The sequence below is a fragment of the Leptonychotes weddellii genome, chromosome 1 (genome assembly GCF_054177405.1).
Source record: "Leptonychotes weddellii isolate Sample4059 chromosome 1, ASM5417740v2, whole genome shotgun sequence".
NCBI lineage: Eukaryota > Metazoa > Chordata > Mammalia > Carnivora > Phocidae > Leptonychotes > Leptonychotes weddellii.
The window spans coordinates 45,163,298-45,184,530 of NC_138369.1; the positions used below are offsets into that span (position 1 = coordinate 45,163,298).

The 21,233-nt window shown below is 39.4% G+C and overlaps 1 protein-coding gene and 1 long non-coding RNA gene across 4 annotated transcripts in view; both read left to right on the forward strand.

Annotated features, from left to right (window-relative positions):
- LOC145721896 (uncharacterized) overlaps nt 1-21,233 on the forward strand; it is a 108,613-nt gene that overhangs the window by 56,849 nt on the left and 30,531 nt on the right. The window lies entirely within an intron of this gene.
- The window catches only part of ATG7 (autophagy related 7), an 81,408-nt gene that overhangs the window by 44,901 nt on the left and 15,274 nt on the right, over nt 1-21,233 (forward strand). For all 3 annotated transcript variants that reach the window (XM_081822311.1, XM_081822319.1, XM_081822303.1), the window contains 6 exons: nt 3,487-3,577; nt 4,359-4,503; nt 7,765-7,923; nt 14,327-14,521; nt 15,990-16,193; nt 17,914-18,029. In XM_081822311.1, coding sequence (XP_081678437.1) covers nt 3,487-3,577; nt 4,359-4,503; nt 7,765-7,923; nt 14,327-14,521; nt 15,990-16,193; nt 17,914-18,029 — 910 coding nt within the window. The remainder of the gene's footprint in view (nt 1-3,486; nt 3,578-4,358; nt 4,504-7,764; nt 7,924-14,326; nt 14,522-15,989; nt 16,194-17,913; nt 18,030-21,233) is intronic.

Consider the following 21,233-nt stretch of genomic DNA (forward strand, 5'->3'; position numbering starts at 1 on the left):
TTTCACATAAAATCTTTATTCCTGATCTTTCTTATAGGAAGAACAAAATATTAATACACTTACATATTTATTTGTTATATAAGGTTATGTGTGATCTTTCTCTCCATATAGTAAATCAGTCAGCAAAAGTGCCATTTCTCCTTCCACATTTAATATTCTTCACTAGATCCTGTGGGGTAGACATCAGCTGTTATCTCCATTTCATAAGTTAGGAAACTTGGGCTCACAGATATTTTATAGATGTGTGTGTGTGTGAACATACATTTATGTATTTATATACATGTTACAAAGATAGAATACATACTCAGATTCGAGTAAAATAAAGATAATAAAACCTGCCTCATGGAGTCTCCCTTAGGATGAATGTGTGTCCTGGGTAAAAGACAGCGTACAATGTCTGGTATATTATGGGCATTTAATAAATGCTAATTTATGTTAATTTCCTATCTTACACAAAGCCCTGCTCTCCAAAATGATCCCTCAGATATCTATGACTTACATGTTTTCCAGGATACCTTTACACACATTGTTTAATTTGCTCTTCGCCACATCTGCATTGTTCCAAGGCACATTGCTTTCTTTCTTCTGGGGGTCCTATGCCTCAGAGAGTGTGTGTGTGTGTGTGTGTGTGTGTGTGTGTGTGTGTGTTAGGGAAAGCAGTGTTAGCATCTCTTCTGAGATGTCATTTCTAGAGTGAAGTTAGAAGGTTTCAGGATTGGCTCTGAGGGCATTTTATCAGTGATTCTTTGCCGCAGCACTGATTAATGTCTTAAATGGATTTCTTGGAGAGATTAACAGAGGATTTGGCTTGGTTAGGCAAAGAAGGCTATAGGTTAAGTTGAGAGCCCTAAGAAATCCACTGCTTCCCTGCTGTCTTTAGATCCATGCATTTGATTTAGCACCCTCTTCTGGCACATTCTAAAATAGCTTCCATGTGCTATTAACTGAGGTGCCATACCTGCATGCTAAGCCACAATTGTAGATAGTTCTAGGGGAATGGGTGAGTTAACTAGCAAGTGATATGTGCCTGGTCTGTGCCTGGCAGGCCACCCGGTGCCTTCCACACTTCCTCACTCACTTAATCCTGCCAGCTTCTACAGAGGAGGCACTTTTGTTTCCATCTTTATGATAAAGTCATTGTATGATTCTTCCTTCACAGCCCCAACAATCTCACTGATGCTTGATGAAGCTGGCAAAGCCTGGAAACATTGCACATTTCCCTTTTGGAAAAGATGCTTCCTATCACCCAATAAATGCCTTCAATACATCTTTATGCTTGATAGTGAGTGTAGATTATTTAGTTTAGGAAAGGCAAATTTTCTTTTTTTCATGTAAATTAATGTTTTCCCTCTTAGCTCTAAATAAAACTTTAAATAAAACTTCGTAAAGAGTTATTCTATATCATAGTATGAAATGAAGGCTATTGATACGGTAGTATTTTTTATTATTTTGAAGACAACCCATAATTGCAATGACAATGGCATAAGAAGTATAATTTTAATCATCTTTTGTTCCTCGTGGTGCAAAAAGCCCACTGTCCATCGCTGATACAAAAAGTGTTCTGGCATCCAGCCGAGGGAGGCAGCAGACTCTGCTGTGAGTGGGACAGTCTTCATTTTAATTCCTGTCCTTGATGTTCTCCTCCTGCTTGTTCAGCTGTGGGAAAACAAGACCTAATTTTCTCCTAAAAAAATATTTTTCTATTAATTTGGGGCATGTCTTATGGATGTAGTTTATATAGAGGCAGATAGGATAGATTAAATACTATTGATAAATTACATTTTTTCATTGTTAATAAGCTTAAAGTATATCTAATTTTCTTAGAATTGGCTGTAACGTTTTGAGTACAGAGATGTTTTCGTTGGAAATGAAATTTTGTTTTTGTTCTATGACTTCTTATCTGTAACAGGAGAAAGCTTAGGTCAGAGTTGTTAGTTACAGTACTAGACTGTGGTTCTGAAGTTCTTTCAAGTTTTTGCCTATATATTTGAGAAGTGTTTTTTTTATTTAATGTAAGAATACTTAAGGAAAACAAACAAAATATGAATTTAGTAACATGTCTGAACTCCTTTTCCCAGAAAAAAAGAATTTTGAACTCTTAACCGCTGTAAGAACTCATCTTTTATATCATTTTTAACTTTTTGTTACATTAAAAAAAAAAAAAAGGACCACATCAGAGTGCCTGAGTTAAAATGGGAAGGGACATTTGTGTTCTGGCTCCTTGCTGTGAATGATGTCTCCAGCCATAGCTTTCGAGGATAACTGACCCCAAGGTTTTCCATTGGTCATCCTATCCCAGAAAGGAAAGATTGCATTAGGAAAATCTACACCTTCTAGGTCCTATAATCATATTGTGCAATACTATTTGAAAAACAGAGGTCAAAAGCTAAAAAGTTCCCAAGGAAAGAAAAACAGAAGTGCTGACAGCAATCTAAAAGTAGGAGAATGGCCAAAGAACACCAACATACAAATGAGAAACATACAGTTCTTCCCAGTAGTCCTATACATTTTTAAGTCAGGGAGTTTCTGTTCCTTCAGAGACTGTTACTTAAGGCAGACATTGGAGGGGATGCCAGCAGCATAGGTCGTGGCCAACTGAACTCCCTGATAAGGAGTTGAGGCTTTATTGTGAATTTCAGGTATTTGGTGAGAATGGGAGAGTGGCAGATGTCCTAAGATGTGAGGAGTGTAAGAGAGGCCCCCATTAGCAGGTTTCCACCAAGGAAGTCAGATTACCATTAAGGTGAGAAAGTAGCAGGAGTATTCTAGAAAGCAAGTGAGACACTTAAGAGGATGTCATAATAGTAGAATAGAGCAACCACGGGACACTTAGCCTCTCAGAGCATCACACAGAACTGGAATTGGAAGTTCAGAGGCACCCGTAGCAGAGGTTAAAAGAGGTTAGTGGAGAAAAGAGAAGTCGGGGAAGGGGAAGGTCTGAATGGATAAGGATAAACTTAAAGGAGAGGGCAGCTTAACAGAGGGACAGGCTAGGTGCGCAGTGACAGTGTTGAGAGGCTGAGCAGAGGGACATGGTAAGGATGAAGAACAGGAAGGAGGAACTGAACGCAGAGGTTCAAAGCCTGGTGGGAACTTCAGCAGAAGAGGGCGGTCACGCTAGCTGGGGTTCCTTGGAGAGAGAGCCCTCCACAGGGTTCTACCTGTATACCTGTATCCCAGAGAGGATTGTCATATTTTGAGCAGCTGCCAGGAACTGGGGAAGTGGAGGCAACTCAGGCCAGAGTCAAGGGCTATTTCAGAAGCCGCTCTCCAGGAAAACCGTGCTCAGGTCCGGTGGTCTCTCAGCAAGGGTGCAGGTAGTTGAGGAAGATGGCGAGCAACTTAGCAAGTATGTGCAAATTCAGGCCCTGGAGCCTCTGTGAGAAAGAAGTGAACTGAAAGCTTATTAATGTGTGGTCCATCTTGCTACTTACTTGTTTTTATTCGTCCCTCCTTCGTTCAACTCACTATTTTATTTGCCTTAAGATTGTCCCAAAGCAGTTGGATGGGAAAAAAACCAGAAAGGCGGCATGGGACCGAGGATGGTGAACCTCAGTGAATGTATGGACCCTAAAAGGTATATTTTGGAAGCTGTTTTCTCCACTGGGGCCATTTATCACCAGGACACACAGCACGTTCTGTCAGGCCAACCGCATTGCTCAGCTCAGCGCAGGGGCTGCTGTTCACGTTGTTGAGTGTTCCTCCACTCATCGCTGCCTGACTCTTGACTTAAGTGTGGTTGTGAGAACTAATACCACCGATGGAGATTCGGAAGGGCACACAGTTCATCTACTCTTCTAGACATTATAAATTTTGTTCTTGCTTTGAGCTGAGACTCTCAAACCTAGTTAGTACAGATACCTACTAACTTTTAGTCCTTTATTCATGGCCCTTTAATTTTTCCTATTACCCTATATTGAAGGACATTGTAAGAAATATTTCAAGGAAACCAACATTGTATTTAAGGGATGATATAAGTGCACCCTTTTTTGAGGGGATGTGGAAAATATTTCTTGGTTTTCAGTATCAGGGAAAACTTTCCTCTTAAGTAGCTGGTGTTTTTTTATTTATAGATACAGTGACTCCTATAAGTGGTCATGTTTGCATTTTCACCTTGGCTGCTAGGGGCTCAGTATCATTTGTGGCCTATCACTAGCAGTTGCAATGGTCTACACTGGCACAAATTGTGTGCCATTTCTCCTCCCTATTGCCCTAAAGCTCCATCTTATTTTCCCTTTGATCCCATTTTGCTCAGGATTTGTTCCTCATTTTCTTGTTCGGATGCTTTCTGTCTTTTTAGGATAAGATGGGGGCATAAATGAGTGACTGAATGAATAAATAATTCTGTCATTTTCTAGGTTAGCTGAGTCATCAGTGGATTTAAATCTCAAATTGATGTGTTGGAGATTGGTCCCCACTTTGGACTTAGACAAGGTTGTGTCTGTGAAGTGTCTGCTGCTTGGAGCTGGCACCTTGGGTTGTAATGTAGCTAGGACATTGATGGTAAGTTGGTGGAGGCCAAAGGTACCTCTGAAGCTGTGGCTTCTTTTCTTATTTTGCTGTACCAGATTGCCTTCCACCTCCCACATTCCCCTTCCCTCCCTCTCTGTCTACTTCCCTCCCTCTCTCCCTTCCTTTTTTCTTTTCTCAGTTATCTTTTTAACTATAAAAGGAACTCATACTTTTATTATAAAGTAGAAATAGAAGGTCTTTCTCCACCCCCATCTCAAGTCCCATTTCCCAAAATTAAGAAGACTTCCTAGATTAGTACACAATATCATATTCCTTGAAGTTTTCATAGGCAGATGCGAACATAGAGAGGGACATTTGTCATCTCTGCTGTCATTTGTTTACAAAAATAGGATCATAGTATACTGTCTGTAACAGGTTTTTAGTCTTAATAGAAAAGTGATTGTGGTTCTCTGTGTGTTCCATATAATTATACGTAGTATTTTGTTGTATGACTGTGTCCTCAATTTTTTTCAACTTCAGCATATTTTTTTGAGATGCTGTTGAAATGAACATTTTTATATCTTTACATATGTATAGGGTTATTTCTTTAGGAAAAAAGGCCTAAAAGTGGAATTATTATTTTAGAGAGAATGTACTATGTGTGTGTGTATGTGTATATATATGCAAACACACACACACACACACACACACGCACTTATATGTACAATATATACTATGTACAATATGTTTATATGCGGTTTTTTTTTCAAGCTAAATTACCTTCCAAAAACATTTTACTAGTCTGTACTTTTAGAAACATGTACAAAACAGAGCTTTTTAATTTGCATTTCTTTTATTAGTGAGAGTAAGTCTTTAATTTCATTTCTTTTGTGAATTTTATTTCTCTTATTCATCTAAATTTAAAATTAATTGACACAAAATACATATGGTATTCTCTTAGCATCTTTAAAACTCTCTATCTTTTTAAAAAATATTTCTTCATTCCTAAGGTTGCATGTTTATGTTTTCTCTTTTTTTCTCTTATTCAGACTTGCCAGAGAGGCTTGTCTATTTTATCAGTCTTTTTGGAGGACTAAGGCCTTGATTTATTTATTAGTTCTATAGTTTTTAGTTTTGTTTTGCTTTGCTTTTAGATTCATTACTATCTACTTTTATCTTCATTAATATCTTCCTCTTTTGTGGAATCTATTTTATTGTTCTTTATCTGGCTTCTAGAATTAGGTGCTTAGGTTTTCTTAACATTTTTAAAAATTATAACGGCAGTGGAAACCTGTAGAAAATTTGTTAAGTGTCAGAGTTATAAAGCAGGAAAAGAAGATACCCATTTTCCTACCACTTTTTCACTTATTTCCTTTAATGTTTGTTAAATATATATTTAAAAATCTTATTTATGATAATGTCTCATGCTTTTATCTATTAACATTGTAAACACTTTCTCATGTAATTAAAAATTATGCCTATTAAGTGTTTTTAATGACTATAGAATATGCCTTTTTATATGATGAAATATACTGTTCTGAGACATTCCCCTACTGATATACTGTTCTGAGACATTCCCCTAATGGTGGGCATTATTCTTTTTATTAAATATTTATTTATTTATTTATTTATTTATTGTTTATTAAATAAAACAATATTTGTTAAAATATTGTTTCCAATATTTTACAACTGTAAATTATGTTGTGGAACATTTTTGTTAATATTTCAGATTACTTCCTAGGATAGATTGCTGGAAGTATTTACTGAGGATAGATTGCTGCAATTAGGCGAAAAGATACGAACATTTGAAAGATTGTAGAAACATATTGCCAAATTGCTTTCCAGAAAAATTACATCAGTTTACATTCTCAACCCGTACAATAGCTTTTCATCACCACATCCTCACCAGCATCGAGTGTTACAGTCTTCTTTAATCTTGGCAGATTAGCCATTTAAACTGTGTAGCAATCTAGGAAGCCAAAAGTTGAGATCGAATGCCCCCTGCATGTGGCTAACCTATGGCCTGTTTGTAATTTACCTGGCTTTCTTCCCACTGCCCAGCATCTTCCCAGACTGCCTTCCTTGCTGTCCACTCAGCATTGCTTTAAGGAATGTAAAAATACTTCAGAAATAAATGTCCCCAAACCAAGCACAAGTGACTTTTAGATTTTTCATACCTTTATTCTGCCTCCATGGTAGATTGCTTTGCTGGTAAAAGTCACTTACAAAACTAGGTGAGTAGACCAAAGTTTACCAGTGGGCTTTCAAAACAGATAACCTAAACTATGCTTTTGAAAGGATGGATTCTGGCCTGTCCTTCTCAACCCTGAACATGCTTCTTGGGTTCTTGTTGACTGTCCCCTTGGAACCATCAGGCTAATTGAGTTTCTGAGTCCCTAATGGAATGATATTGAAATAAGAGAGAGAGCAGAATCAGCTTTGTAGCCAATCACGGCAGGGCTTCTCTTAGATCACTATGCTTTTTTATGATCTGCTAAAATACACCCTGCACCTCACCCTCCAAAAAGTAGGAATCTTGATTTGGTTGCAACTCTGTGGATCTAATTCCTTCCCCACCATTAACCAGATCTATGACCTTAAGTGATTTCCAGGCTACTCTTGCCATCTCTATAGAACAAAATAATTGGACTAAGGATGTTAGAGATTCCATCTCACTTTAAAATTGTGTGGTTCTATAAGACTTTATAGGAGTTATAATTGAAGTATATGAAATCATGCAAACTATTTCTGAGAATATAGAATTGTCTCCTGCATTACCGAATATTAATAAGGCCTTTATGTCTTGAAGAGGTAGTACAAAATCTTCTCTGACGTTATACAATGGGGAATAACTCATAAGTCATTTTTCTGAGGAGTTAATTCAGGCTTTAAGTGAGTTTTAATGTGAGCTATTATTTATACTTAATTATTCATTAAGGGAAAGCAAGGACATTTAGGGGCTTATTGCTAATCCTTCTAAGACAGCAACATAGACAATTCTTATGGGACTCACCTCCAAATCTTTCTCTGGTGCCACTGTCAAAAATAATGAGTTATTAGTCAGACCCACTCTGACATTTCTTAGTCTCATTACTGCAGAAAACCAGGCACCAGCTATATAATTATTTTGTCTTTTAAAGGAAGTTGACCCTCTGTTGATCAGAAACTGAATTTGCACAGTGCATTTCCTGAAGTTTTCTGTATTTGAGGTTCCCAAGCTGATCCAAAGCAAAACCTCTTTTAGGGATTTTAAGAGAGACACTCCGTGACATGTTCATCAGAAACACACCATGATCTCTTGTTTCCATGCAGGGTTGGGGCGTCAGACACATCACATTTGTGGACAATGCCAATATCTCCTACTCCAATCCTGTGAGGCAGTCTCTCTATGAATTTGAAGATTGCCTCGCAGGTGGTAAGCCCAAGGCCCTGGCTGCAGCAGACCGGCTTCAGAAAATATTCCCCGGAGTGGTACGTTGATGCTGTTTGGGGATGTCAGAGCTTGTCTCCTATAGCTTCCCACAATTACTCTTGGGGAATGAGGCCCTGTCGTATTGGTAAAAGAGAGTTGGATGTTTGTCACTTACTACCCGGGACTTCATGATGTGGCCAAGCCTCTGTTTCCAATTTGCAGAGATGGGCATTGAAAAACAAAGCAAAACTCTCATCTATTATTGTGAAAATAAAACGAAGAATTTATGAAAAAATGTTTTTGTAAGTTGCAAAGCATTATCTGGGTCTAAGTTGAGGAATTTGGGAGCATGCATATTTTTATATACTGCCTTATTCCAAAGGTATTCTTGATAGCTCAGGTATAGGATATTCTTTCTCCTTCATCACCAGAATACTTGATAGTTACTTAGTACAGGTTTATGAAATTAAATTGAATGTAGTCTGCGCAGAAGGAAGATCTGGCTAAATATTCAGCTTTTTACTTGAGCTGCTTCTTATTTCTGAGTTGCATTGTTTACTTTAAAAACACCAGATAATAAGAGACAAGTCATTCAGCTCATTTGATTCAAAATCTTGCCAGGTTTTTTTTTTTTTTTTTTTTTTTAGGTCATCCACAAAAGAAAATGTGCATCTTGCATGCATAATCAGTTTATCTGACAGAAGTTAGGTTAGATGTCTCCAAAGCATCTGCTAACAGTTAAAGTGCCACAAGAGGCTCTCAGCGCTAGCTAAAAAAAAAAAAAAAAGCCCCCGTTCTCAAGGTTTTTCTGTTTAATCACTCAGTATTAGATTCATTCATTTTAGTTCTTGCTTTAAAAGAAGCAATGTTGTTGGTTTTGTCCATTTCACCAGTGATCCAGGGGAACATCATCTATTGGGTCTAATTCAACACTATTGATTGAGCACCCACTGTGTCCCCAGCTAGATGCTGGAGGCCAAAAGAAATAAGAATGTTACAACCCTGTCATATTAGTTAGGTTTCTGCTACATTATTGCATGTCACACAATCCTCACATCTCAGTATCTTATTATTATAAGCATTTATCTCACACTCACAGGTCTGCAGATTGGCTGTAGCTTAGCTGCTGGGCTAGGCTAGACTCCAGGCTTTAAGTCAGGTTCCAATCTGTGCTGTGTGTCATTGTTTTAAGATCTGGGTTCAGGGAGCAACAGTCATCTAGGTCATGTTCTTCTTACGGTAGAAGGTGGAAGTGTGAAAGGATTGGTGAAAACTTATTATACCTCTAAAAGTCTCAGCTCACCAGTGACACAGTGCAGCATTCTCCATCCCCATGCTAAAGCCAGTCACAGGGCCAAGCCCAAAGTAAGTGGTGTTGGACAGTCTACTCTGCCTTCCTAGTGGAGGTCCTGCAAAGTCATGTGGCAAAGGGTGAAGACATTTAATTCTATTAGTGAGAGGCAGTGTAGAGTTGGGAAGAATAATCCAGTCTGTCACTGGAAAGTGTTATGAACTCCCCTCAGGGCCCAGACAGACCTGGCTTTGAAGCTGACCTCTGCTACTAACTAGTTGCCTGAAATTTTTCCTTGTCCAAATGGTCTGTGATCCAGTGCAGTCCTCCCTATTTATTTGTTCAGTTATTCTTTCCTTATTCATTAAATATTTAAGGCCTCTGTGTGCTAGGGACTGGGTACAAAACAGACAAAGTTCCCTCTCCCCTGCATGGAGCTTCTGTAGTCCAGAGGGGGGACATGGTCAATAACTCATTCCATAAACGGTTGTAATTGTAGTGAGTGCACGAAGTAGGAGCTCAGTTGCTGTGAGGACATTTACCAGGCAGCCTGACCTGAGCTAGACTCGCTTGAGGAGGCTAAGTCCTAGGGTGAGTGGGGGTCAGCTAGATGAAGGGTGGCAGAGCTGTCTGTGCAAACGCCTGAAGCAGGAGGCAGCACAGCACTTCTGTGGAACTGAGGGGAAATAGGGAGCCTGAAGCATGGAGGTCAGGAAGACAGAGAAGGGCCTAGGGCAGAAGCTAGGGCCAAAGGTAGGGCTGACTCACGTTGGGCCTTTGAGATCAAGTTCACCTTTCCTTGAAACCATCAGCCCACCAGGGTCAAGCGTCCTCCTTGGCATTTACATTGTGCTACTCTGCTTTCCCTACTGGGTTATTCAGTCCTTGAGGCCAGGAGCCAGGTCTCTTCCCGCCTTATAAAGAATAATGGATAATGTGCAGAATCCATTAAAGTCCTGGTGTAATCCATCATAATTTCACCTACGGGTTACCCAGGCTTGTGGCGCTTTCTTTGTATGTTCGGTTTGGTGTCGTTTCCTTCAGCAGATACTTGCTCATCACCTTCCTCATACCAGGCTGCAGACACGTCTAAGGGAACAAGAACGTGGAAAGAACTTTTCTGCTGCAAATACCCTGTCTACTCCTAGGGTTAAATTAATTGAATAGGAAAAAAAAACATTAATAAGTCAAATAACTATTTGAAGTAACCTTTTCTTTTTTAAGACAAGGCAATAAAATGTAGGATTGTGGAACCACACCAGAGATTTTTTTTTTTTTTTAAGATTTTATTTATTTATTTGACAGAGAGAGAATGAGAGAGAGAGAGCACATGAGAGTGGGGAGGGTCAGAGGGAGAAGCAGACTCCCTGCCGAGCAGGGAGCCCGATGCGGGACTCGATCCTGGGACTCCAGGATCATGACCTGAGCCGAAGGCAGTCGCTTAACCAACTGAGCCACCCAGGTGCCCCCGCACCAGAGATTTTAAAACCCAACTCTGGACATCTGTTTTCAACCCTGATGAGTAATTGGTTTTGGACCAGCTCTCCTACCATAAACAATTATGCAACTGGGTAAAATACATAAAACGACTCTCTCCGTCAATGAACAATGGAAAGACTGTGGTCCTAGACAGAAAGGAAAGAAAGAATGTCCCAGCCCATTGCATGGAGACACTTTCTGGCCCATGCCAGAGCCCATGAGGAGCCCAAGGAGATGTTCTTGGGCTTGATGAGCTGAGGAAACTAACATCCAAGTTCAGAGCAGCTAAGGGAGCTGGAACGCACCTGAGAGTGTATAAGACATACAGGAGCTGAGCAGAGAAGTAGTCTGGGCAGGATCTTGAGTCTTTGACCAGATCAAGCTGCATGAGCTCAGGGCATGACTCTGTAAGCCTGGGCAAAAAAGCACCACTGTCTGCTGTGAGGAGAATGGAGATTCCAGAGCTCCCCCAAGGCCAGGAGACATTAGAATCCCATCTATCCAGAATGGAGCGTCCTCACTGAACACCCTGAGCCCTTAGGTGACACTCCAGTAAGGTCAGAACTAAGCATAAAAGCTGAACTACAGAGATTCCAGGAGAAAGCAGAGTAGTCTTGTGATAGGCAGAGGTTTCCTAGGGCCCAGGAAATACTGACCATAGTGAAAAAATGGATAACTTGGACTTCATCAAAACCTAAAACTTCTGCTTCCCAATCGGTGCCATTAAGAGAATGAAAAGGCTGGCCAAAACCCAGAAAACACTCACAGTATGTCTATTTGGCAAATAGCTATTATGAAGAATCCATAAACAACCCCTACCACTCAATAATAAAAGGACAGGCAAGGCTTTTTTTTTTTAAGGGGCCAGAGACTTGTGCAGACATTTATTTCATAGGGAAGATCTATAAATGGCCAGTGCACACATGAAAATGCTCAACATCCATGGTCTCAGGGAAATGGGAATTAAAAACCATGAAGATATATCACTACATACCCACTAAAGTGGCTCAAATTAAAAAGACTGACAGGGCTAAATGTTGTCAGGCTGGGGAGCAACCAGAGCTCTTGGTCTGCTGCTCAAACAACCACTTTGTAAATCAGTCCAGCAGGTTTTCATGAAACTAAGCCAACCTAATGACCCAGAAATCCCACTCGTAGATGTTTACCTAAAGAAAATGAAAATGTATATACTCTAAAACACTTACAGAAGATTGTCCATAACAGCTTTATTCATAATAGTCAAAGTTTAGAAATAACCCAAATAGCTGTCAATGAGACATTGAATAAACAAATCGAGCTTTTTCATACAGCAAAAAGGAACACACTCTTGATACTTAACAATATGGATGGACTTCAAAAGCATTATGCTGGGCAAAAGAAGCCAAACACCAACAGGTATAAACTGTGGGATACCATTTATATGAGGTTCTAGAATAGACAAAACTAATCTAGGGTTTTAAAAAGTGGTTGCAATAGTCGTTGTCCCATTGGGGGTGGGGAGTAGTGAGGATTGACTGGGAAGGGGCACACAAGCATGTTCTGGGGTGATGGAAATGTCCTATGTGTTGATAGGTGTATGCAGTGGTTAATCTGCAGTTTGTTGAAACACCCAACTGTACATTTGAAATCTGTGTATTACACTTTCTGTAAACTATCCTTCACCCTGGCTACACATTTGAATCATCTGGAGTGTTTTAGAAAATATTGATGGTAGGGCCCACTCTCAGAAATTCCCATTTAAATAGTCTGGGGAAAAGCCTAGGCATTAGGAATTTTAAAACCTCCCTAGGTGGTTCTAATGTGCAGCCAAGGTTGAAAACTACTGTGTTGAAACTTGCTGAATTCCGGCCTTAGGCATGTGAATCTAAATGGTGGGCTGGGAGCCAGTCCTAAGTAGGCTTACTGGCTGAAATTTTAGCAAGCAGAGAATCATTTAGGTCAGTGAAGTAGGTATGGATCTGGATTATTGAAAAGGTCAGAATTGGTGTTGAGTAATTATGCTTTAATCTTGATGTCATTAATATACCTAAATAATACCTTTTTTGGATCAAGCTACCGCTGTTTAAAATATTTTGCCAACTGTAATAAGACAGTAAGGTATTAACATTACTGCAGTTTTTTTTTATTGTTTACAATATTTGATACATGATAGATGCATAATACTTAATGAGTGAATTAATTAATGAGGTCCAGATAGCTGTCTCTGTAGTGTTCTCATTGTTAAAATGGACTTGTTTTGAAGCCTCTTTCTGAAGTCCTTTCTGTCTGGTGTCTTTTCCTGAAACTTTTTTCCATTCTTTTAAATATCATTGCTTTTGCTACTATTGTCCCTTTCTTGAATCCCGGAGATTAGGTTTAAAGTTTAAGATAAGGAGAAAATAGCTACAATTCACAAAAATAGATTTTTCCTTTGTAAAAGGACCTACTTATTCTGGTTTCCACCACCCCTGCCCCCAGCTGTTTTTCCGGTAGGTGATAGGTTTTGGCAAATGAATGAAAAAGCTAATGTTTTCAAACTCCTCCCTGTGCCAGCACTATGCAGGGGATTAAGGGTGTGGTTTGTGATTCTAGAACACTGTCTTTTCTGTGGACAGTTAATGTCCCTGGCTTCGTTGATACCCATATGTGACTCATAGTTAATCTGCAAAGACACAGTGGGGCCTTCAGGGGACCAGTGGTAAATTACAGAGCTTTTCTAAAGCCCCTTTGAAAACTCCTGAGTCCCCACATTTGAAGAGAATCCGGGCCACCCGACAACTTCTTTGCACAAGGAATGAAGCTTCATTTGAGTACCACACTCTGTTATAGCTCATCCCCCACCTGTCCCCTCCAAATGAATATCTATCTACATACTTATAAGTAGGTTTTCTGGTTGTAAGTTAGCAAATAGAGTTTTTTGGTTTAAAGAGCTTTTTTTATTTTTTATTTTATTTTATTTTTTTTTAAAGATTTTATTTATTTATTTGAGAGAGAGAGTGAGAGAGAGAAAGAGCACAAGAGGGGGGAGCGGGAGAGGGAGAAGCAGACTTCCTGCTGAGCAGGGAGCCCGATGCGGGACTCGATCCTGGGACTCCAGGATCATGACCTGAGCCGAAGGCAGTTGCTTAACCAACTGAGCCACCCAGGCGCCCTAAAGAGCTTTTTTTTAAAGTGAGTATACCTCTAAGATTAAGACAAGACTATCAGTCATTCTAATCTTATGTAAGTTTATTAAATGTTTTTTGTTATAATATCCTATTTGGAGATGTTATAGACTAAGGAAATGGGGTTGCAATTTGGGAACTAGTAGGGAGAAACAACTGGACAAAGGGGACTTGAGCACAGGGCACTTTGATAGAGGTTCCTGGCCTCAGATTATAGGAAAAACCAAAGGTACGGTTTTCTCCAGTGTCCTCCTTGCCTCAGATGGGAAGTACTTACCTCCTTCTTTGGAACTAGGATCCTTATGTCTCTGCTTGCTGCTTTATCCAGGCTCAGGGACCCTGGGATGACAGGACAAGATAATCTAGGATGTAGAGGTGAAGAAGGTGCAGGGCACAGGTAGCAAAAGGGACAAGCAGCAAAATCATGCACAGAGAAATTTCTGGTTACAAGTGACCACACATGCATGCTTGTAGCTATGGGGAGACATGGGCTCTAAGATATCCCCTATACGTTTGCTTCAGACATCTGTATATCTGGTGTTTCCCCAGAATGCCAGAGGGTTCAACATGAGCATCCCGATGCCTGGACACCCGGTGAACTTTTCCAGCGTCACCCTGGAGCAAGCCCGCAGGGATGTGGAGCAACTGGAGCAGCTCATCGAAAGCCATGATGTCGTTTTCCTGTTGATGGACACCAGGGAGAGCCGGTGGCTCCCTGCCATCATTGCCGCGAGCAAAAGAAAGGTAGAGTGTGTGGATCCTGGCGCTCTTGTGTCTGGTTGGAACTTGACGTGCCATCACCCTGGAGGGAGATCTGCCTTCTCTCCAGAAGAGAGCTGTGCTGTGAGTGACCTAGTGACATCCCAAAGGCTGCCACTGGCAGGCGCTGTCTTTGCCTCACACACCACCATCTAGTATAATAGGTATCGTCTATTTAATTTTCACAGCAACCCTTTGAGGTCCTCTAGAAGGGATCTTTTACTTACATTAAAATGTAAGCTCCAAAAGGACAAAGACTGTCTCATTCCCTATTGTTTGGTCAATGACAACTTCAAGGGCCGACAGTACTGAGTGGTTAAATAAATCATAGTACATAAATATGATGGAGTACTATGCCTTGTGGGGTGATTCCAAATACCGCTGTGCACAATTATGTTCTCAAAAACTTTAATAACATGGAAAATATCACATTATGTTAAACAAGATACGATATTATATATATTTAATATGAATTGTTCATATCTGTAAACATATAAACATTTATATTGTTTGGCAAGAGGGTGGGGAGGAGGCAAGAAGAAGGGAGAAAGAGGGGGGAAGAAAAGAGAAAGAAAGGGAGAAAACAACAGGAAGAAATACCCAAAACTATTAGTAGTAAGTGTTTGAGCCATGAGATTGTGATTTTTGGTTTTTTTTCCAGTGAACCATTTATTTTCCAACTTTCTATATAACCAGAAATTTAGGAGAATAAGTTAAATTACAACTAAGAGAAGTTCTAGTATAAGTGAGAAAAAAAGTGTCCTTAAAAAATCTGTGTGAAGGTTGAATTGTATAGTGTGTGAATTATATCTCAGTGAAGCTATTATTAAAAAAAAAAAAATGTGTGTTGGGGTGCCTTGGTGGCTGTCAGTTAAGCCTTTGGCTTAGGTCATGATCTCAGCGTCCTGGGATCGAGCCCTGCAGCCGGCTCCCTGCTTAGCGGGGAGCCTGCTTCTCCCTATCTCTCTGCCCCTCTCCCCAACCCATGTATTCTCTCTCTCTCGCTCTGCTCTCTCTCAAATAAATAAATAAAATTAAAAAAATATATATGTGTAGGCATGTCAGATGATAGCACAATGGTGGAAAGAATGAGACTGAGAACTCTCAAGACTTGGTTTTATACATTTACCTCTTACCAGCTAAGTGACCTTGGGCAAGTTATAGAAGTAACTGCTCTAACTTTCATTATCCTCATCTGTAAATAGGAAAAGTGTTCTGGGAGTTTTAAATGAAACCAAATGAGATAATTAATGTTAATCACTGGTCAAGTGTTTTGCACTTAATAAATCCTCAGTATTATATAGCTTTTACTAACATGGCTTCTAGACTCTAATTACATTCATACGAAATACTTATAAAATAAATTTTTAAAAGTTGACCAAATATGAAATTAGCCATGGCTTAAAATGTAAGTGTCTCGTAACTCTAGACTTTTATTCCTTGAAATCCACAGCTGGTCATCAATGCTGCCTTGGGATTTGACACGTTTGTTGTCATGAGACATGGCTTGAAGAAACCTAAGCAGCAGGGAGCTGGGGACTTGTGTTCTAGTCACCTTGTGGCACCTGCCGACCTCCTGGGCTCATCACTTTTTGCCAACATCCCTGGCTACAAACTTGGCTGCTATTTCTGCAATGATGTGGTGGCCCCGGGAGATGTAAGTGGATTTCTTTGTGCTTCCAAATATTTCCTACAACTGTCTTGCCCAGTGGGGCAGAGAGACCCAACTCTTTCTTTTGTGACTATTTAAATATTGTCTTTTAACAAAGAGAAGAATTCTCTAATTTGGGGGTGACATTATCTCACCATGAGCCTTGATTGGCATCATCAACTGTGCACAGGCTGTTCCTTGTTCAGCAGCATAAACGCAGTGACCAACCATTTTTTGTGGAAAGCTCATCAGGGAAACTGCAGGATAGACTGGTCCCTGGCAGCACTCAGCACTGTCTCCTGTGCATGTATCACTGAAGAGAAGAACATCAACTGAGGGGTCTGAAGACCCGGATTCCAATCCAGGCTTGGACACTGCCTTGTGGGGTGATTCCAAATACCACTCGTAGGCTGCCTGTACTTCTGCAGAATGGGGCTGGGTCCCATAAGATTGTCAGATTTAGCAAGTGAAAATACAGGATTCCCAGTTAACTTTGAATTTCAGGTAAATAATATTTTAGTATGAATTTGTCCCATGCAGTATTCAAGACCTGCTCATATCAAAATAATATTTGTTGTCTATCAGAAGTTCAAATTCATCTGGGTATCTCATATTTTATCTGCTAACCCCAGTAGGAGAGGGGAGAATACTTTAACCTGACTACTCATAGTGTAAGGTGGGTCAAATGTGAAAGTGCTCTGAACAGCAGGCAGTACACTGTTCAAATGTAAGATTCTATGGTGTTAATGCCACCACGCAAGGCACAGTCTGTAGGAATGGTCTTTTATAAGAACAGATAATCATTTCCGGTGAAACAAAGCATAGGTGTTTCCGTACCCTTCCCTTCATTTTCCCCTTCTTTAAAAACTTGTTCCTTAATAACTCCTACCTCTTTTGGATGACTGGCTTTTATGTCCTCCCTGTATAAAGAAAAAAAGATAAATATTCTCCATGTGAAGAAGGATGACTTGATAATCTTCATCAGTGGTTTTATAACATACAGCTGGTCCCGTTATTTCATCATTACCAACAAGTAGGATTAAGGGTCAATTACAGTAAAGTTGTATCTGTTCAATAAGGTGAAAAATTCAGAGTCAAAATTATCTCTAACAACCTCTTAATTTTCCTGAAGTTGGAAGATTAGAATTTCTTTGGTTGCACTAATGAAGGTTTGTGTTTGGAGCCTTGTTGTAACAAAAATACTTGTATTTCAGCCCAGGAATCACACTCAGTGTGACACGATGTCTACACTGTGAGAGGCCCACAGGAACTGAGGACTGCAGGAAAGGCAAATTATTGTCCCACATCACAGGCACTCTGAGGCATGGCTCAGTTAGAATGGCAGGGCAGAATCATTTGCACTATTCAAATGATTATTCTTTTCTCTCTGTCCCTCAACTACCAAGCACATTGGGGTTGATTTGAGTCAGTTAAAAGAGCACGTGATGCAACTCCATATATGGGGCCTCTAGGCCCCTAATCTTTAATTTGTTCATAACTGTTACTCCTTTTAGCAAATTACCTCATTTAGTTAACTAAGTTGTATATCTTGTTTTTCTTGGTATTTGCAAGAAGTGGTATTATTTGAGGCTGAATGTTCTTTGCCCACAGTGAGCGAGCATCTGGTTATGTTACTTAGCTTTAACATGGAGGAGGTTCGTGTTTCAAACAGCACGGTTGAGTGGACTAGAACTTTGAGCACACATCAATGATTGTTTCTCTCTAGTCAACCAGAGACCGGACCTTGGACCAGCAGTGCACTGTGAGCCGCCCAGGACTGGCCATGATTGCAGGAGCCCTGGCCGTGGAATTGATGGTTTCTGTTTTGCAGCATCCAGAAGGGTGAGTTTACTGTTTAGAGATGGTCGTTTACACAAAGAAAGCTTTTGTGTCTCCCTTGGCCTTTTCTTAGCCTGACTCTTCTGAGAATTGTGTTGCTCTTCCTGTCTTCAAAAAAACAAGGCTGAAAAACCCAGTCTGATTCTTTGGCCTAGGGGAACTTGTCATGTGATCTTCGGGGCTGTATCTCTGCATCCTTCTAGAATTGAACTCTCCTGGAGTTACTTGGTAACTGATGATAAGGAAGAATAAACATTTTGGTGGGGGCCTTAGGGACCTTCATGCTTTTATTCTGTTAGTAGGTTTTGGTCTCCTTAGCCCTGAACATCTGTAAGGCAATACATGAATCACATGTGATAAAAATTGCATTGGGCTTTATGTAACATCTTCAGCGACTTGGCCAAATAGGACTTTATTTTGCTTATGCAGCAAGAAGCCTAGAGGCAGGCAGTCCAGAGTTGGTACAAAAGCTTTGTTATGCCATCAGGGACTCAAGTTCCTTCTTACCATTCACTCAGATACCCTTAGCTTTTTTCCTTATGCTTGCTACCTTGTGGTCACAAGATGACTACTCCATCTCCAGTATTGCTTCTGTGTTACAGTTAAGAACACGTGTGAGCTCCCTTTTAAAGAGCTTTCTTAGATTGATTCTAACTCCTGTATCACATGGCCACCCTTTGCTGCAAGGAAGACTGACAAATATGGTTGTTTTTTCTGGGCACATTACCTCCCTGAATAAAGTTGTGGTAAGATAGATGTGGAGAATGGATGTTGGGTAGGCAAACAGCAGTGTCTGCACACTCATTTTTTTAAATTATGTATATATTTTAAACCCCAGAAGAGATTGTTATAAAGTGGTTTCATTATGTTTGGCTGACATTTTCCTTTTTTGTTACTTTTCATTTCCTTCTGTATCTTTGAGCTTCCAGCCAAGGCTATTATCCTTCTGCCAGAAGAATGCCCTTTATTATTTCCTTTAGGAATGTTAGTGACAAGACACTTCAGTTTTTGTTTGAGAATGACTTTATCTTCATAGTTGAAAGATATTTTTGCTGGGTATAGAATTGAAGATTGGTGGTAATTTTCTTTTAGGACATTGAGAGTATAATCCTGTTGTCTCTGCTTGCTTTTGTTGTTGTTGAGGAGTTGAGTGTTTATCTCACTGCTGCCCCTCTGATACAGTTTGTTTTTCTTCCTCTTTCCCTGCCCTTAGTTGCTTTTTAGGTTTTCTCATTGTCTTTGGTTTTCAGAAGTTGGACTATACTAATACATAAATACTTATGTATTTATTCTGGTTCTGCTCTCTAATGCTTCTTGAATCCATGGCTTGATGCTTTTCATCTGTTGTGTAAAATTCTCAGCCATTATCTCTTAAAATATGGCTTCTGCCCCTTTCTGTCTTCTTTCCTTTTGAGTCTCTAATTGCATGTCAGAATCAACCTATGCCCTTTTCTGTATTTTCCAGTATTTTGTCTTTCTTTGCTTCAGTCTGCCAATTTGCTTTTGGCTTATCTTCTAGTTTTCTAATTCTTTCTTCTTCTGTGTCTGTGTTAAACCACGCATTGAGTTTTTAATTTTTTTATGTTTCAGTTATAAAAGTTCCATTTGATCTTATTTTATACATTTCCTAATCTCTTCTGAAATTGTGATTTTGTTCTTTTTCATTCCTTGAAAACATTTAATTATGTTTTTCTTTTAAGTCTAAGAAGATATCTCCACTATCTGGATCTCCTGTGATTCTGTTCCTCTTACCTATTGGTTTATTTTTCATTGTTTGTTTTTTTGGCTTTTGGTTATGTATTATCTCCTCTAATACCTGGTATTTTTCCTTTTTTTTTTAGACAAAACCTTTTGATTATGGAAAATTTAAACATACATGAAAGAAAAAACATATCTAAAATAATAAACCCCATTATATAGACCACCCAGCTTCAACAGTTACCAACATATGCCCATCATCATTTATCTATATAGCTATCCACATTTTTCTCTTCCCACTGGTTTATTTTAAAGCAAATCCAAGATGTAGCATTTCATTGATAAAAATGTATCTTTTTAGTGTGTATCTCTACTACTTTACATATAAAAATAAATTAAAAGTAATTCCTTCACATCACCTCATATCCAGTTAGTTTTTAAATTTCCCCAGTTTCTCAAATCTGCTTGGTTATTATTTATTTATTTATTTATTTATTTATTTATTTATTTATTTTTTGCTTGGTTATTTTTTACTAACTACTGGACATTATATATGAAAAATTGCAGAGATGATGTGATTTACATTTCCTTCTGGCAAACTGCTAGGCCAAATAGATCAGTCCTAGAACACTTAAGTCCAATTAGGGCTTGTCTATTTCTGCTTCACTCTTATTCCTAGGATGCAACCCCCATTGGTCCCAACCCAAAGTCTGGGATATTTTTCATGATTCCTCCTTATTGGCAAACCTTAAGCTGTAGTTTTTCCTTCCAGTCCATTTGTCCATATAACTGTCCATATAACAGCTTCTGATCCTCTAGCCACTGCTTTTGGAGATTGGCAATCACTTTATGACAGAAAGTTCCCCTTGCAAATGCCTTGTTGACCTCTATGAGCTTCTCTCCTCTCACAGATCTCTTGGCTCTGTAATTCTCCCCTACTTGGGTAGCTGTCATGCTTTCAAACAAAGGTTTTAATACTGTATCTAGTTTTCTGTTTGTTTTCAGTGGAGGGTTGGTCATGACCACCTAGCCTACCAATGCCATACCAACTTTAAAATGTTTTTTTTTTTTTAATTTATTAAGCACTCATAGTGTACTAGCTTGCATGTGAGAGTAAAGAAATCAGCAGGCTGGTATGTTTTGTTTCAACTTGACCTAGGCTTTAAGTAGTCTATATGTTTACCATACTGTATATGTGTTACATTAAAGATACAAAGCTTAGGGGCGCCTGGGTGGCTCTGTTGGTTAAGCAACTGCCTTCGGCTCAGGTCATGATCCTGGAGTCCCGGGATCGAGTCCCGCATTGGGCTCCCTGCTCGGCAGGGAGTCTGCTTCTCCCTTTGACCCTCCTTTTTTAAAAAAAAAAAAAGATATAAAGCTTAGCACAGTTGTAATCTGGACACCCTATCTGCTCCAAGCAAGAAGATCTTACTTAATGACCTATAAACAATAGAATTAATTCATTTTGTAATAAATAGAAGTGAGATAAAATTAAATTAATTTCAAGAA